The sequence below is a fragment of the Triticum dicoccoides genome, chromosome 7A, assembly GCF_002162155.2.
Source record: "Triticum dicoccoides isolate Atlit2015 ecotype Zavitan chromosome 7A, WEW_v2.0, whole genome shotgun sequence".
In the NCBI taxonomy this organism is placed as follows: Eukaryota; Viridiplantae; Streptophyta; class Magnoliopsida; order Poales; family Poaceae; genus Triticum; species Triticum dicoccoides.
In genome coordinates this window covers 146,780,025-146,799,415 of record NC_041392.1, presented here as the reverse complement: position 1 = coordinate 146,799,415, position 19,391 = coordinate 146,780,025, and the positions used below count along the sequence as shown (strand labels likewise).

The window sequence follows — 19,391 nt, the reverse complement described above, 5'->3', positions numbered from 1 at the left end:
CGTGACGTATGATGGGCCTCTGCTTATTATGTATGTGCACGAGTACAGCGGCGTGACCCGCCGAAAGTTCGGCCGGCGCGCCACACACAAACGTTTACCTATTGTGAAGTGGGGCTTACTCACTTATTGGCCGTGGAATACTAGGCCTATACTACACTGAAGGCCTATACTACACTGGAGCGGTGTTGAGAAATAGATATACGGGCTGATTATACAAATACTACACGAATCACGTGCGCATGGACGGAGGTGATTCCATTCTCAGGTGGAACCATGTCCACTCATGGTTATTCGGATATTTTCCCTCTAAAAATCGGAAAAGAAGAGAAGATTTTAAACGCCCTGTATTATCTCCCCCCAGCCGCCACGAAAGCTTCCGCCGGCCGGCCGCCGCCGCAACGCCATGTTCCAACTCCGAGCGCGTGTCCTCTCTTTCCTTGTCCACTCACCACCCCGTCTCCGCGCCTCCCGCGTCTCTCCCCTCTTTGTCCTCCGCCGCAAGGCCCGCAACCTCTCCGCCACCACATCCGCCTCACCAAGCCCCTTCGCCGCCGAGGACTACCTCGTCGCCACCTGCGGCGTCCCCCGCGCCCAAGCCGTCAAGGCAGCGAAGAAGATCTCCCACCTCAAGTCCTCCTCCAAGCCCGACGCGGTCGTCGCCTTCCTCTCCGGCCTCGGCGTCCCCCGCTCCGACATCGCCGCCATCGTCGCCGTCGACCCGTGGTTCCTCTGCGCCAGCGTGGAGAGGACCCTGGCGCCCCGCGTCACCGAGCTGAGGGAGCTCGGCCTCTCGCGCTCCGAGGTCGCGCGCCTCGTCCCGCTCGCCCTCTGCTCCTTCCGCAGCAGCTCCCTCAGGGGCAACCTCGACTTCTGGCTCTCGGTCTTCGGCTCCTACGAGAAGCTCCTCAAGGCCCTCAAGATGAACTCCGGCCTCCTCGCCGCCGACCTCGAGAAGGTGGCCAAGCCGAATCTGGCCCTCCTCCGGCAATGCGGGCTAAGTCCCTCCGTCTTCTCGGAGCCCTTCATTTCCCGGGTGCTCGTCAGGACCCCCAAGAAAGTTCAGGACGCTTTGGTGCACATTGACAAGTTTGGGGTGTCGCAGAACTCGCGGATGTTCCTCTACGCGCTTGTGGCCTTCACCGTCCAGAGCCCGGAGAAGCTCACCGACAAGATCGGAGTCCTCGAGACGCTTGGTTGGTCGCAGGGCGATGTGCTGCTAGCTGTGAAGACGATGCCGGGCATCCTGACCATATCCGAGGAGAGGCTGCAGAAAAATGTGCATTTCCTCACAAAGGTTGCTGGACTGGAGATATCTTACATTGCTCAAAGGCCGGTGCTGCTCAAGTATAGCCTTGAGCGCCGCTTGTTTCCCCGGTACTGCTTGCTTAAGCTACTCAACACGAAGGGATTGCTGGATCTCCGATTTGATTACAATGCCGCCTCGCTGTCCGAGAAGAAGTTTCTTGGCAGGTTCGTGCATCCTTACAAGGAGAGTCTTCCAGGCCTTGCTGATGTTTATGCTTCTAGCTGTGCTGGGAAACTACAGATGGAGTTGCTATCAGAGAACACAAAAGAAAACTAGAGAATCTACCTTGCCTGTCCTGGGTGAGCACCATAGGATTGCCATGTTGGATGGAAAAAGTTAAGGTTTGTCATCCCCCTTGGTTCATTGGTGAAGTTCTGTGCAGTTTTTCTGTAAGTGATCCTTTGTAGTGTTATTAACTGATTAAAAAGCATGGTTACAGATTATCATCTTGCCAGAAATAGAGCGTGTAATGAAATTTCTGGGAATGATCATGCTTGACTTCATCTGCAGTCGGTTTTATTGTTTCTTGGGCTTTCACTGGGAAATTATTGTGTATTGAGATGCAACTTTACATCTGTATATCTGATTCTAAATGGGGAACTGCTAGGAATCAGCTCATGCGTGGGACGGAACATGTATGGACGGTGCATGAGTATTCTGACGATTTCTTTCTATCAGACGTGTGATAGAAAGTTTTTTTCCCTTCTAAATGGTTGCATTTGGATTTTGATTTTCTCAGAGACATGCATATGAACATTTAGAAAAGTTATCGAGGTATTGGCTTCAGCTGTTCAAGATTAATTTTTAGGAACTGGCAAAATTATGTGCTTTCCACAAACCAAGTTGAAATCATTTAGAGCCTACATCACACAGTATAACTACAAACAATCAGAGATTCTAACATTTTACAAGACGATGGAATGATTTTTGAAAATGGTGAGGTGCAATCTTGTTTTGAAGAGATATTAATTTTGTCTTGATGGGGCAATAATAGAATGAGAGAACTTGCTATATTTGGATAGTGTTCAAGCCAATAAGCCCAACATAACCTGGTGTGTGATACCTTACATGAATTATGCAGTAGTGACAACCGAGTTCTTGTTTCTGGTATGTTTTTCTCCTTTCTTGAAACAAACAATTGGCCGTAAAGATACTGATATTTTCAACATTTGTGGTTGTTATTTTTGGCTGAAATATCCTTTTTGTACTATCAAGATGTTATATATCAGCTCCTCAAATGGCAGAAGGTTTGCAGACCTCATGATAACAAAACAGATGGGTCAGAGTTTGTAATGGCGATATGACAATATATGCCAAACTCGGATACTCCACCAAACTGCCTATATGTATCTGTTGCATGGCGGTATGACAATATATGCCAATATGTATAATATACTATGGAGTATCTGCAATTTTGATTTTCAAAATAAATAGATAAATCCTAATACTCCTATTCTCCCTGGGCCAAAAACAGTTTGACAAAGTCCCAGTAGAAGCCCTAGCCAAATCCAGACTAAAAACCATAGCAAACCCTATCCATCCAGATCAAACCTGTTAACCCCAATTTTTCCTCATATATACTCGCCATATGACAATACTAATCTGGAAATGCTGTGAATCTTTCACACTTGTTGCTTTGAAAGAGCTGAGAACAGTAGCAAGCTGCTTTTTATGATGATAATTTTGGAGTATTTTGACAGGAAAATATGCAAGACTGTATAGTGACATATGAAAATAGTACACCTGCAGATTAATTTTTTCTAAATGGAGGGGGAAGTCAGTGTTTGGGTTTAGAAAAACTCCATGTATCGCGTTTTGCAAAGTGGCTGAAGTTTTAAGTTTGTTGTAAAGGCCTCTGAAAATTCGCAATGCCCCGCACTGATAAGTATTGCAAAATGAAGACTGAGATTCGCTCCCCTTATATTCAGAAGAAAAACTAAGGGTGTAAGGGGGGTTATACTACATTGTATGATTTGAAGCTTGATAGTCCCCTAGTTATTGTACTGGTGCGGTTTGCCTAGTTTCAGCTCATTCGCATGAAAAATCTAAATTTCGCGGCAGATGAATGTCTTCGCCAGGAATGGTTTTCTAGAAGCTGGAAACCTGAAGGTTACAATATCAACTCTCCTTTTTTACCGGGCTATCTCTACTCTGAACTTTAGTTTGATTATCTGGAGGCCAGGCTATAAATTAACAGCAAGTGAGTGGCCATATTATTTGATTGTATTTTTGTATTACAAAATATATTTCCAAAATTCCATCTTAAGTACTTATTGCTAAACGTCTTCTTTAAACCAATGAATATCTATAGGTTGAGCTAGCAGCTACAAACAATCATATAGATGCTTAGTTACTCTAGTGGACTCCAGGATTTCCTTAACTCTGGATTAAGGTTTAAAGTTTTAACCACATGTTAGCATGGTGTAGGTGCGAGCACATTCATTACTGAAGCCGTTGAGCCTCCTCATTTCCATGTAAGTTGAGTCTCTAATGTAGTTATGCTACCAAGTTGAAGCTGCTGTTGATTATGGAGATTCTCTTACAATTGATGGTCAGGATAGCTGAGCCAACCGAACTATTCATAATCATGCTAATCTCCTGCAGGCAATATGTTGACCCGAATAGAGATCGTCTCAACCAGGGTACATGCGTCATTGTTGCCTAAACAACAACACATACATAATCACACCACAAGCAACATAGCTCAGCATGCAGTAGCGGGCATAACAACAAGAGGGCAAAACTTTTGCTCTCAGGATGGGGGTGGATGCCATGGATATGGTGTCCATCAGTCTCTGCTTAACGAGGCTAAAGGAACCAAATTAATTACTCTGACACATGGGTTGCCCAATGCCTCTCAAGTATGTCCCATTTGCATTCAACGTGATCTCTACTATGTACATATCTGGACGATCTCCATTCATCATCAGTAGACTAACTGGGATATAAAGAGGCTTCGAATGTACGTATGTTTATATGTTGGGCATTGCTGCCACAGAGATGCTTCACTGCATTGCATTTATCGGCTAATGTGGATGGATTCTTCATTTTCAGCACATACATGCAGTACTTCTAGTTATATTGATTTGCTACCTCCATCTTTATTGTAGAACCATATTTATTTAATTATTTTCATGTGCTCACAGGCATTTGATAAGGTTGCACACTGACTGTCATGTGCTGAACCTGGTAAAGATCAAGAGAACAGGGATACTACAGTCACCCTCATCTAGCCGCTTGCAGGGTCTTTTTTTTTTGAAAGGAACACCAAATGCATTCCATTATATAACAGTACAGGGCAAATCGCCCTTTACATAGTCCAGTACAAAGTCTGGGAGTTGGCCCAGCCAAGTCTCACACACATCAACTCCCAGATTAGCTCCATATGCAGCTAAAACATGTGCCACCCTATTACAATCCCGAGGGCAAGACACAACACTACTAACCGAAAACCCCACATGCATTTGGAATTTTATGCTCCTGATAATAGCTCCTAAATTCGCTAGATCATAATCTTTAGAGTTCACTGTCCTCATCAGCTGCGTGGAGTCAGTTTCAAACAAAACATTGTCACATCCTATATTAATAGATATTTTTACATGTATTCTTGTTCGTACCGTCTCAGAAAATACGTGCAGTAACTTGTTCTGGTTAACTACAACTTCTGCATTTTATATGTCACATTTTGTGTGTGTATGCATATATGAATTTGTAAGGCTTGTGGAGCCACAAATATAGTTATAGTTACACGAAAAGCACAAGCTTGTTTGCTTCCTAGTAATCATGTGTGCAGACTCCAATAATAATCATGTGTTGGCTGCCTAGTTCAATATATTAGTTTGAAACTGAAGATTAACTTCCATTGTTTTTTAGCAAGACTTTATGTTTCAATTGGAGTTATTTCTTGTTTCATCTTTCTCTATAGTATCACTTAGGATGTTGGTTCTACAATGAAGGACTATTCAAAGTCTCAATAGTTCACTGTTGTTGTCATATTCTCAGTTCTGTATTAGTAAGTTTCAGGATCCCGGTCGGTACCAACAGTTTTTAGTGGAATCTTGTACATGGAAGATGTGAGCACAAGAATACATCTATACGTATATTGGAGCATATGTCACTCCATGATAATTACCTTCTTTGCCAATTATGGCTGTGTGCATCATGAGCTGCAGAGGCCGGGGGGGTATTCCTCCTTTTCGAAAAAAAACTTATTTGCCTATTCAACTTAATATTTTCCGGAACGTGAAACTCTTGTTGAGGATATATATTCTCTTACATGTGATGGTCAAGAATATGTGAGCTAAAAAAGCTACCAAGAAACCTCCTGCTTAGCTCTGGTATATCAGCCTGAGGCTATCTCGATCGAAAAGGTGTGAAAGCACCCGGGAGTCCCCTCACCCCCTTATCCCGTGCGATCAGCGTTTTCCAAGATTAGTGTTGTGACGTAGACAGCAGCAGGCCATTTGCGTTGTCACTTAATTAAGCAGGCAATTTACAGAGTCAAACAGGGCCAGTCCTAGGCTGCAGCAGATAGAGTGGGTCTGGCAACCGTTCCCGACTAGCTTGTCAGGTCTGGTTACTGTAGTAAGACTATTCACAGTGGGTGAGAATTCAAAGTAACATAAGGTCCAAATCAACAAATTTACTTATGTGACAATGATTTAATGTGAAGAGAGATGAATTGAGTAATATAGCTAGTTACTCATACTATGAGTAATATCACATATATCAAGATAAGATGAGTCTACAAACTACTAAATAAAGTGTTGCATGATATCACACATATGTTACTCTCACTATGGAGGTACTAACATATACTAGTAACACATGTATATTACTGGTTGAAGTTACTCCCCGCTGTGAGTAGTTTAAAGGCGAGATGTTTTGTCAACTCGTTCACCCAACGCATGCATGATTGCATGTGTTTCTTATCTGTCTTTTCTTCTGGGTTTTTTTAGTGAAGAGAGAGGAGAAAGGTGAGGAGAGAGAGCCTTTTTTATGAGCCCATGTGAGAGGAGGATTGGAAGGAGAGAGAGGCTGTGTGAGAGAGGGAAGGGAGAGGACAGAAAAGAACTGTTTTCCATGAAGGGAGAAGCTATGAAGGGAGAGAGAAGAAAAGTGAGGAGCCGACGCGTATATCTCTCTGTATATTCTGGCAGGCCGACATGTCACAAATGTCCATCCATCCTTTTTGGGATAGGTAGTCAGGAGGAACAGGCCTAGAGTAGGCCCAGATTCATTCAAATATCGTGAACCCTCTCGTGCTTAACGAAGCATTAGACCAGCTAATTTATTTCAACGCTACAGTGCGTGGCATAGATCTCCAGGTGCCATATTCTGCGCGGATGATACAGATAACAGGGTGTCTAGGCACCCGGGTGCTAAAAATCTAGTATCCTATCTCAATTGTGATACAGTCGGATTTGTTGCCAGAATGACAACACCATAATTTGCCAGAATGACAACACCATAATCACACCACACGCAGCTTACATCTGTAGCCATGGTGATAGCAACATCCAGGCGAACCGTTGGTTCTCAAGATAAGGGTGGATGCCATATGGACACCGCTAGCATTCTGAAGTCCCATGGTATCAATCCGATGCAAGACATGTGAGGCTGACCAGAATGGATATGTTGCCCAGCTTTATGGGTCCAAACTAGTTGTACGTCTGTAATTTCCAAAAATAAAATGATTCCTGATGCCTTTCAAGCCTATGTAACTAGTTTATCTACTTTTTGAATGCATATATGGACATTCTCCATGTTCTTTGTTCCACATCACTAGAGTAATCGGAAATGAGAGGCTTGTGATGGGCATGTGTTTTTATGATGGGTATTGTTGATGTGAAATGGAGCTAGTCCACTCTAGTGCATTTATCGGCTTGTGCGGGTATTCTTGACATGAAATGGAGCTAGTCCACTCCATTTGTATTTATCGTCTTATGTGGAAGCAAATTCCTTCAATTCCATCACATGGAATAGTTTGTTCTAGTCAGTTTGGATTTGCTATCTTTGCCTTTTATTGTGGAAATTTATCTGTGTCACAGGCTGACATGCTTTTGATATGACTGCAACTGCATGAGGATTGTCATATGATGAAGTTGGTAAAGGTGTAGAGACCAGAGATACGACACTCACCAACGATAGCTACAGGCCAAAACCTAATTAGAGGCGTGATTCATAGAGTCTCTCATGCTTTAGTTTGTGTCTTCGGACTAACTCAATGCTTTATTATAAATCAGTATGTGATGTCTCTTTTGTATGAAATACTTACTTGACTTCATGCCTGAGAAACTAATACCTACTTCTATATAAAGTAAAAGAAACAATCTTTAGTAGTAACAAACTAAGCTTGCCCCTTGCTATCTTTAGTTTCCTAACTATTACTACCATTGTGTTTATAACTCCTTTTTTGCGAGGGATGTTTATAGCTCCTTAAATAGGATCTCATCTCTTTGTCTGATTGGATGACAATGCAGTACCGTATGCTACACTTGAAGTGACAACTAACCATGTCCATACCTTGAGCTCAGGGTTGGGCCCATGCCTACGACAAGGATTCTGGTTATGTGGACCGAAATGGTCGGTGCATATTTTCAATCCATACCTTAGCAAGTAGTTGTTGTAATTGGTGTGTTTGGAGTACAAAATGGACCTCTAGGAGTTGCCGGTTGACTGGGAATAATTGTATCAACCCAAAAAATTAATTTAATTCGGAACCACAACTATCTGTGTGACAGTACAAACATCAAGGAGTATGATTAACAATGACTATGCATCATTGAACTATGAAATTAACCTTTTTAGCTTTAATTGATCTGTTCTTTCTTTGTGGTAGGTGAAATATATATATATATGTTTTGTATAGTTCTTGAAATTGGAGGTTATATGGGACACGGAGTATCTGATCCCGAGCTTACATGCACTCAGGTGAACACTTAAATCCAAAAGATAGTAAGTAAATTAAAAAATCTGCTTTTTTATAAACATTGATGAATGCTTCACCTTTAATTTGTGCAAAATTCCGTAATGGAACGACATTCGTGAAGGTCTAGGCAAAAAAGGATGCTCCAAAAAGACTATTTTTAAAGCATTTTGGAGCACCAATTTTCCCTCATACCTCCACGATTGTCATTCCATCACCAAATTTTGCAACAGGTGACCCATCAATTTTTTTGCCAAAAAGGTCAAAACCTTTTGAATTTTTAACTTATTTTTTGGATTTTACTATTCATCCAGGTGCATGTGAGCTCGGGATCAGAAGAGCACTTTCGGGTTACATGTGAGTTATTTATCATCTAGGTAACTAGAGGGGGTCCTAGTAATGTAGTTGCATGCCATGTTACTGATATACTCCCACTGCAACCAAATATAGCTTTCGGATTCCATTTCCAAAAAACATGTCATCATATGGTTTTGAGGTAACATTTTACCGTTTTTTTGTATGATTGTATGCACCTTAACTTTACATCATTGATATGGAAAACTTATTTTCCAACCAATATGATTGTCAATTTCGGGCCTCTCTGATTTGCAAGATTTTGAAAATGCATGAATAGAAAAAACTTGGGATCACGATGTCATACACCGTAAAATCCTACAAGATTTTGTTTGTTTGCATAACATGAAAACCAGGCTTTTACTAAAATGTCCTTTCCACGAATGGACAAACTCCTATGAAATAAAGTGTATGCTTGGTTTGTTAGGAAAAAATGCCTATCTAATGTTTTCGCATACCGACATTTGGTAATGTGAAAACTTACCAAAAGCTGGCAACTTTTTGAGAGGTTAGCAAGCCAATTTGATAACCAAACACTTAGGGTTTGTTTGTATTTGAGACAACGTCTGCCTAGATAAAAAATGGCGTTGAATGCTTGTTGTACATCTGTTTGGATGGGAGCCAATTATTTGGCTTGCCCAGGCTTGTTTGGATATAATTTGTAAGTCTTGTGGTGTCCTAAATGTATTTATCACTGTATGATAAGCTCATCATACACAAGCTTGTTTGCTTCCAAGTAATCAGTAGACTGCAATAATCGTCTCCGCAAAAAAAGGAGACCGCAATAATCATGTGGTTTTATGCCTAGTCCAATATCTAGTTTGAACTAAGCATTAGCTTCGATTATTTTTTAGCAAGTTTTTGTGTTCCAATTGGAATTAATTCTGGTTTAAGTTTACTATGCATTAATCAAGTTGTTGGTTCTAGGAAAAGTATCAGTACTATATATAATTTTTTTGTTCTAGGTTCCAGTTTTCTATCTGAATGTTCAGAATCGGCCGGTTAGCAACAACTTTTAGTGGAATCTCCAACACGAAAGGTGGAAGCATAAGAATATATGCAAGGATATGTCAAGCGTATGTGACGATGCTCTTTTGAGATTTACTTTTGAACGTATTTGACATAAATTAGATGAAACTTGAAGTTGCAGTTGAGTATAGAGGCTCTCTTATTACAGTTGATGGTCAGGACATATGAGCTAACAAACTTTCTTGTGATCAGTTCCTGGATGTACAATGTTAACCCAAATTGAGATATTCTCAACTAGGGTAGAGGTGTCATTGTTGTTGCAAGTACAACTAATCACACTACAAGCAACATGCAGTGGCGGGGATTCCAACATGAAGGCAAACCTTTTGCTCTCGAGATGGAGGTGGATCCCTTTGACATGGTGCCCCAAAAGTTGTGCTTAGACTAACAATACCAAATTAATCAATCGCACGCATGAATTTCCCAACTGTAAAATAATTCATGTTGACTTTCAAGCCTAACAACTCACTTAAATACAACCTGATCTCTACTCTCTTCATATAAGAATGATCTCCATTCATCATCACTAGACTATCCAACTCGAATATAAAGAGGCTTGGACATGACATATGTTTATATATTGGGCCTTGTTGTCGCGAGATGCTTCACTACATTGCATTTTATCGGCTAGTGTGAATGTACACTTCTTCATTTTTAGCACATACAATACTCTATTCTTGTCAGTTGCTATCTGCCATTATTGTAAAACCATACTTTTTTCCATATGTCATAGGCTCACACACATTTGATAAGGTCGCATGTCGGTTGTCATGTGCTAGAACTATTAAAGATCCAGAGACTAGGGATATGTTACTCACCCTCATGTAACAGCTCACAGGGCCTAATTTTCGAGAAGAGAAAAAAACTGAAATAAACTTGCATTTACGCATACCATCTCAGAATATGTTATATGAGCCACTTCAATCGGGCAAAACATGCGAACCCACCCATCCTAGTCCATGGCACGAGTACCACACACGGTAGCGGATGGCGGGTGATCGGGCCCTAACAAAGCCTCCCTGCCAATTCCTGCCTATATGCTCTATGACATGTCATGAACCGACGCGAGCTGACTTCAGCTAAGATGGGGCAGGGTTGCCAGATGGCCCTATGTGATTTCTTGGCAGCACCAATGACTTTATGTCCGCAGCTTGCGTCTAATTACTAACTGTCAAAAACTTGGGGCAGGCATAAAAATAGTTATCATTATAAGCTTGTTTCCTTCCAAGACATGTGTGACGTTTGCAAAATAAACAAATTATGTGGTGGATGAATAGTCCAAATCCAATTTGAAAAATGAACATTCACCTTGTTTTCCAACAAGTTTTATGTTTTTATAGAGTTATTCCTGGTTTTAGGTTTCCATGGATTACTCAGGTGTTGGTTTTTCAATGTAGGACTGGGCAAAGTCTCCATATCTCAACCTGTCAAAAAAAATTCTATGTAGTTTAATGCATTTGTTATAGGTCTCCACTTTGCATGAAGCTTGAGGATCCTGGTCGACTATATATTATGAAAATATCTTATATCGAAGATGAAAGCACAATAGTGGATCTAAGGGTATACTGAAACCACCAAAAGGATCTAGGAGTATATTTGTGCATATGCCACTTCATAGAATGTTCTCTCGAGATTTATGCCTACCAGCTTAACAAATCTAGAATTTTAAGTTGTTGTTAATGATAGGCATTCTCTTACATTTGATTATCAATAATAAATGATCTAACAAAGTTACTAATGAATCTCCTTCTCAGCTCTATTATGTCAAGACAAGGCCATCTAAATTATGGTACAACAGTGATGCCTACTGCAATGACAATACCATGATCACACCACGAGGAACTCAGCTCATCGGTCGTAGGGATAGCAACATCAAGGAAAACTTTGGTGATCAAAATGGGTGTGGATTCCATGGACATGACTAGCATTGTGGGGTCCTATGAAATCAATTTGATGTAAGGCTAGAAAATCCGGGTAGTGAGTATGGATATGACGCCTAGCCTGATGGGACTAGGTGATGACATCCCTAGAAGTGCTCAAGTAATAAAATGATTCTTGATGTCTTTCAAGCCTAGCAAGTTATGTATCTACTCTTTGATCTCTATTCCACATCACTAGAGTATGTGGAACTGAGAGGCTTGGATGGACACATGTTTTTGTGTTGCGCATTGTTGCATGAAGTGAAGATAGTACATTGCATTGCATGTATTGGCTTGAGTGGATGCACTCTTATTAAATTTCAACACATGTCGTACTCTCTTGTAGCCAGATTTGATTTGCCATCTTTGCCTATTATTGTGAAAGAAAATTTGTGTCATAGGCTCACATGCCTTTGATACGACTTCACCTACATGAGGATTGTCATATCTAAAGTTGATAAGATCTAAAGACCAGGGATATGATGCTTAATCACATCTAGCCGTAGGTTGATCATATGCGTGATTCAAAGAGTGCCTAATCATAGGTGTGATTCAAAGAGGCTCCCATGCTTTAGTTTGTGTCTTCTGACCAACTCGTTGCTTAATTATAAATCAATGCATGGTGTCTATTTTATTGAAAATACTTTTGAATTGATCCCTAAGAAACTAGTCCTAACATACAAGAAATATTCTTGAATTGTAAGAAACTAGAACTGTCCCTAGCTATCTCTAGTTTTCTAACTATTTCTATCTCTGTATTTAACACCTTGAATAAGATCTAATATCTTTATTTGATTATATGACATTGTTGTGTTGTGGTATTGCATGCTTCCATTGACATGACCACTAATCTGTCCATAGCTTGAGCTTGGGGTTGGGCCCATGCCATGACAATGATTCTAATTCCAATAACAACCTAATAAAAATGAGTGGATTACAAAAGGGTTGGAAATATGCCCTAGTGGCAATAATAAATTGGTTACTATCATATTTCCTTGTTCATGATAAATGTTTATTATTCATGCTAGAATTGTATTGGCCGGAAACTTATATACATGTGTGAATACATAAACAACACCGTGTCCCTAGTAGGCCTCTACTGGACTAGCTCGTTGATCAAAGATGGTTAATGTTTACAAACCATAGACAAGAGTTGTCATTTTATAATGGGATCACATCATTAGGAGAATGATGTGATGGACAGACCCAACTATAAGCTTAGCAACAAATTGTATCGCTTAGTTATTTGCTACAACTTTCTTCATGTCAAGCATCAGTTCCTCAGACATGAGATCATGCCACTCCTGAATACCTGGGGAATACTTTGTGTGCTATCAAACGTCATTTCGTAATTGGGTGATCATAAATTACTCTACAGGTATCTCCAAAGGTGTCAGTTGGGTTGCATGGATCGAGATTTGTAGCTTCGTGTGACAGAGAGATATCTCTAGGCTCTCTTGGTAATACAACATCACAAGAAGCTTCATGTGACTAATGAGTTTAGTCACGGGATCTTGTATTACGGAACGAGTAAAGAGACTTGCCGGTAACGAGATTGAACTAGGTATGGAGATACCGATGATCAAATCTCGGGCAAGTAATATATCACCGGACAAAGGGAATTGCATACGGGGTTATTTGAATCCTCGACATCGTGGTTCAACCGATAAAGATCTTTGTGGAATACGTAGGAATACGTAGGAATCAATATGGGCATCCTGGTCCCGCTATTGGTTATTGACCCGAGAGGTGTCTCGGTCATGTTTATATGATTCCCAAACCCGTAGGGTCGCACACTTAATGTTCAGTAGCGCTAGGGTAATGTTGAGATATTAATAGTGGAAAGTATGAAAGTAGTTCAGAGTCTCGTATGTGATCCAGGACATCATGAGGAGCTCTGGAATGGTCCGGAGGTAAAGATTTATATATGGGAAGTCATATTCAGGGTCTGAAAAAGTTCGGGAATTTTCGGTAGAGTACCGGGAAGGTTCTAGAAGGTTCCCAGGGTTCCACCATGGGGCCCGATGACCCAGGAAGGGCCCACATGGACCGAGGGGTGGAGCTATAGCCCACATGGGCTGGCTGCACCATTCCCGAAGGCATATGTCGTTTAAATCTAGAGATAAGGTCTTATCTCTAAATTTAAAGGGTTGAATCTAGAGATAAGATGTTATCTCCAAGTTTAAAGGGATTTCTCACATGTGGCCAGCCCTAGGAGGGTTTTGGACACCCTCCCCTGCCCCTAGCTTATATATAGAGGGGGGAGGTGCATCGGGGCAGCCAACCCTTCACCCTTGCCCATTGCCTCTCCCAACTCCTCCCACATTTCTCCGGTACGTGCTTGACGAAGCCCTGCCGGAATTCCGCTGCCACCACCACCATACCGCCGTGCTGGTTCTGATCTCATCTGCCTCCTCTCCCTTGCTTGCTGGATCAAGGAGAGAACGTCATCGATCTGAACGTGTGCTAATCCCGGAGGTGTCGTCTGTTCGACACTAGATCGGATTGGATCATGATTGGATCGCGAAGAGTACGACTACATCAACCACATTATATCCGCTTCCGCTTTCGGTCTACAAGGGTATGTAGACACACTCCCCTCTCGTTGCCTTGCATCTCCTAGATTAGATCTTGGGTGTTCGTAGGATTTTTTTATGCTTCCTTACCCTTCAAAAAGGATGGTCGTTGATTATGTGGTCAAATTAGATGGTGCATATTTTTAATCCCCAATCTAGAAAGTAGAGGTAACTGTTGTGTTTGTACTACAAAATGGAAATTTAGGACTTACCGGTTGACTGGAAATAATGGTATCAAATGAGAAAAAACAATTTGGGAGCCCAAACACCTATGTGAGTATGAACATCAAAGGAGTCTATGATTTACAACAACTATGCATCATTGGTTTGAACTATGGAAATGATCTTTTTGTCTTTAGTTGATCTATTTTTGTTCATGTATTAATTCTATTGTACCCCTTTATGGCTTTATTGGATATGTTTTGTATAGTTCTTGAAATTTGTGGTATATGTAATGATAGCGGCACTAATACTATGGTTGTAGCCAATGTTAGTCATATACTCCCACAATAACCAAATACTCCCTCCGTTCGAAAATAAGTGGTGTTGTTTTAGTTCAAATTTGAACTAAAACCACACCACTTTTTTCCAAATGGAGAGAGTGTATGTCATTGTAGCTTTGGAATTCCATTTCCTAAAATATGCAATCATATGATTTCGAGGTAACATTTTACCACATTTACGTGTGATTGTATGCACCTTAAGTTTACATCATTGATATGGGAATATACTTTCCCGGCCAACTTGAATTGCCTAGTATTTCATTTCAGGGCCTCTCCGATTCACATAATTCCAAAAAAGTGCATGAACAGGAAAAAAACTCATGATCACAATGTCATACTCATATAAACCAAAAACCCTACAAGATTTTGTTTGTTTGCATAACATGAAAAACAAAGACATTTCCTAAAAGTTTTGAGAGAATGGACAAACTCCTTTGAGTATAGGGTATGCCTGATTTTCTACCCAAATTGGGTAGCCATTTTTTTGGCATATTGATAGTTGGAAATGTCAAAACTTCCCAAAAGCGGGCAAATTATATTGAGAGACTGGGCAATTTGGTAACCCAACAATTAGTAGCCAATTTTTGGCTTAGCCCAAACAATGGTAAGTAAAATTTAACCTCAGACCAAGCATTTACATAGTGTAACAAATCCTTAGTTTTTTATAGAATTTGATGCGACAAACCAAACCATCCATGTTGAAAATATTTGTAGTGGTTTTGACCTTCAATATTCCTATAAGAATCATTTGAATCAAATAGACCTAAGAAATGGGAGTGGCCAAGCAGGGTCTATTGGTAGCTCATGCATACTCAAGAGCAAATGCATGTGACATTGGAGTTAAATGTAGAACTCAACCAAAAGTTTTTTATTCCAATCATTTGCATATATGTCTTGCTCGTACTTGGAAATGTAGGTAACATATTTGAGGAAGATACATGATGCGACAAATGAAGTACTGACGTAAGAAAATTAAATATGTTTTCAATTTTGTATGTTGAGAAATTTTGTTGTGTGTCTTTGATTTAAACCGCCTTCCAATCATTAATCGCCCTTTTTACATCTCAATCCTCTTTTATTCATTGGTGATAATCGTTACATCATTGTTAAAGAGGGGGAGTATAACCCTAGGAGCTTCATGCAATCCCCCGCTACAAATAGAACTTGTAACCATTTTTGAAAATTCATAAGCTGCACAGTTGACCTCCCTAGGACAATGCTCAAAATATGAGGAAAATGACATAATAGATGATAGTAGTCATCTAAGATTGTTGCCGCCACACCAGCCGAATGTCCAACATCTTTCATTGTTGTTATGACTTTTAAACAATTTGCCACCATGTTGCACCCTGCTTACAACTCTAAAGAGACACCACATCCGTCTCTTCGTGGCATTTTCAACAATGATTTTGACTATGAGAAAATACTTCGTATTGATTCTCCAAAAGTTCCTGGGATAATGGACTTTGTCTAAAGTCATCTATCTTATCTTAGGCGTAGGATTGGGTGTACAGTTTTATCATCCAAGTTTGGTTCATGTAGGAGTGTATAAATAGTTTTTTACACTCATTTCAATTATATGTGCAATTTGCGTGAGCAAAATGAAAATGTTTTCGGTATATGTCCACATTTCAAGGCTTATATTGTGGAAAACACTATTTCACAAGCACTACAAAATTGTTTTAGCTTTGAACACCGATTCAAATAAAAGTCTCTAAGAAATATAAGCTGGTTCTTTAGTTGGCAACCATTGTTAAACTCCACGGCAAAATTCAATTTCTTTCGAGAATCATGGGGAGGTAAAGTATTTCACTGCTATAGTGCTAAGTCTTTTTTTGTGGGTAGCTATAGTGCTAAGTCAACCGACCATTTTTCCCTTTTGAGAAAATTCAATTTCTGTGGAAACTTCGGCCCACTTCATTGTTGAGCAATGTTCATAGGCATCATTACAAGATCATGTGGCACCCCCAACCAAATGTGGCAGCCAACATCTAATGTTAAAGCATGCTTAGCAAAATAATGATATTTAAAATTTCTACTTCTACCCTCATGAATATTGAGAAAAGTCAACTGATCTTAGGACATGCAGCCCAGAGATCAGGCCTGTATAGATAGATCCAGTATAGATGGGAGAATATCAGGTGCTCCATCTCTTTGGTGCTCCCATGCTACCAGTTTTCAAAATGCACATTTATAGATTTCAAAAAATTCCAAAAAACAATTGTGGATGTTCACACCACATGAGTGTACATGTACAATTCCTAAAAGTTTCAAATCAAAATTTGAAATACACTAGTTGTATGTACAATCCCCAAAAAATTCAAGTCAAAATTCGAAATGTGATGTCAACATCCACAAATGTTTTCGGAGTTTTTGAACACTTATTACATGTTTTTAAGGGGACTTTTTTGAAGGATTTTTTAGGGGAATTTTGAAACACTTCATGTGATTTTTGAAAATTTGGAGCATGACAGAGCACTGGATAAGTGGATATCTACCCCAGTACAGATATGGGCCGGCCTTTGATCCACCGCATGTGTACAATTGTACCCTTCCCTAAAAAAAATTGTACCCACGTTCCGCTGCCCTGCCGCCGCGTACGTTTCCGCTGACCGCCGCCGGCGCCGCCGCCACGCCATGATCCACCACCTCCGAACGCGCGTCCTTTCTCTCCTCCTCCGCTACCCACCATCCCATCTCCCCGCCTCCCACCTCGTTCCCCTCCACTGCCTCCTCTCCACCACCGCATCCATCTCCCCCAAACCTTTCTCCGCCAAGGACTTCCTCGTCGCCGACTGCGGCCTCACCCGAGCACAAGCACTCAAGGCCTCCAGAAGGCTCTCCAACCTCACCTCCCTCTCCAAGCCCGAGGCCACGGTGGCTTTTCTCTTGGGCCGCGGCGTCCCCCGCTCCGACATCGCCGCCGCCGTGGTCGCCGATCCGTCCCTCCTGTACGCCAGCGTGGGGGTGGTCCTCGCCCCCCGCTTCGCCGAGCTTACCGAACTCGGCTTCTCGCCTTCGCAGATCGTGGCCATCCTCTCGATCCGCCGCACGGGCGCTCTCCGCGGCAACCTCCTGTTCTGGTTCGGGATCTTCGACTCCTACCCCAAGCTGCTCTTTCTCGCAAAGTCAAACCGCGAGCTCCTCAGCGCCAGCCTCGAGAAGGTGATCAAGCCGAACCTGACCACCCTCCAAGAATGTGGGATAAGTGCTCGTGATATTGCAGGTTTAAGCTTGTACTCCTGTCGGCTGTTCACCGTGAAACCCAAGTTTCTGGTGGACGCCGTGGCGCGGGTCGAGGAGTTAGGTGTGCAGCGAAGCTCATGGATGTTCCGTCGTGCACTCGCTGCACTCGCCTTCATGCACAAGGACGTTCTTGCCAGGAAAATACAATTTTTACATTCGCTGGGGTTTTCACAGGATGATTTGGTGAATATCGCCAAGAAGGCGGCACTTGTCCTGGCTTTATCTGATAAAAAGATCCAGCGATCTGTGGAGTTCTTGATGAAGGAGGTCGGTCTGCAGGCTTCGTACATTGCTCGAAGGCCAGCGCTGATCATGTATAGCGTTGAGAGGCGGTTGTTGCCCCGGTACTCCCTGCTTAAGCTTCTCAGGCAGAAGGGATTACTGGACGTGGAATTGGACTATTATAGCATGGCATCGCTGGCTGAGAAGAAGTTTGTGCAGAATTTTGTGGATCCTTATAAGGATAGTGTTCCAGGCCTAGTTGATGAGTATGCCTCTGCATGTCATGGGAAAGCACCAAAAGGAAGTGCTCGGCTATAACACTGAAACTGTGGTGTGCGAGAATCCGTTCATTTTGAGATTATCCGAGGAGTTTTTTGGCCACAAGACTGAGTTTTTGATCGGTGAGATCGGTTCGGAGTCAGAGTGCACTGTGAATTGATAAAAAGTCTGTACAGTTCATGTACTGCATGAAGAAGTGTCTGGTTCCCGGTATCATGAAAGGTCCTGCCAACAGATAGATTGTTGTGCAACTTTAGTTTTTACTCATTAATTGCTCGTTCTGTGGAGACTAAGAAATCAAAGTTCATTGATTTTCAGAAGGACAGTGTCTCTGAGCTCGCTGATATGTATACGCAGCTTGTGCTGGGGAGGTTGCCTCCCGAGTCCAACTTTGGCATTTTAAGATATTGAAGACTTGTTGTATCCTTCAGTGTAGTACATGTTCAGATGGTAACACTGCAGATCCTACCCATTAGTTACTGTCCATTGTGCAAACACTCTTAGTTCTTAGTCTCAGCAATTTAACAACTAGTTATCCGATTGCTACAAAAACAATTCATGTTTTTTTTTGAGGAATCGATTACAGTCCATTTTCAAATTTTGGATATGTGGTACGAAGGAACTAGATTGTCTTATTGCCTTATTGCTCATGCCTGCTAGCCAGTACTTATCCCTGCCACACGGCTCAAGGTTATGCTTTAGTTGGAATCTTCTTTTACAAAATGGTCACCGGAGTATTGACAGATTAGCTGCCTCTTTTCTCTCATCTGCTCATACTGTTTTTGTTTCGACTGAAGTTTACATCACTGGCTAGTCACTGCTGCTTCTTTGAGGCGTTGTCATTTGTTTTTAGCTAATGGATCACTCCCATTCCAACTGTTGTTTTATCTGTCCATTACACCATTAAGGCTTGACTAATGGGCTTGTAGATAGTGGCAAGAGTCACTACAGAGAAGGGTTTTCTTATCAAGCACTTTTAGAATAATATTGGTGTTCTAAGGAGCAACCAAAATTTCCTGCCTGTTTATG

The 19,391-nt window shown here is 41.5% G+C and overlaps 1 protein-coding gene across 1 annotated transcript; it reads left to right on the top strand.

Annotated features, from left to right (window-relative positions):
* The first annotated feature begins 320 nt into the window (after window positions 1-320).
* On the top strand, window positions 321-1,815 carry LOC119330541. Its single transcript, XM_037603652.1, has one exon. The coding sequence runs from the start codon at window positions 404-406 to the stop codon at window positions 1,580-1,582; it is 1,179 nt and encodes a 392-aa protein (XP_037459549.1). The 5' UTR covers window positions 321-403; the 3' UTR covers window positions 1,583-1,815.
* Window positions 1,816-19,391: the final 17,576 nt, after the last annotated feature.

Bases quoted from the DNA above. Each gene is read 5' to 3' on its own strand.
- LOC119330541 (XM_037603652.1), top strand. From the start codon at position 404: ATGTTCCAACTCCGAGCGCGTGTCCTCTCTTTCCTTGTCCACTCACCA.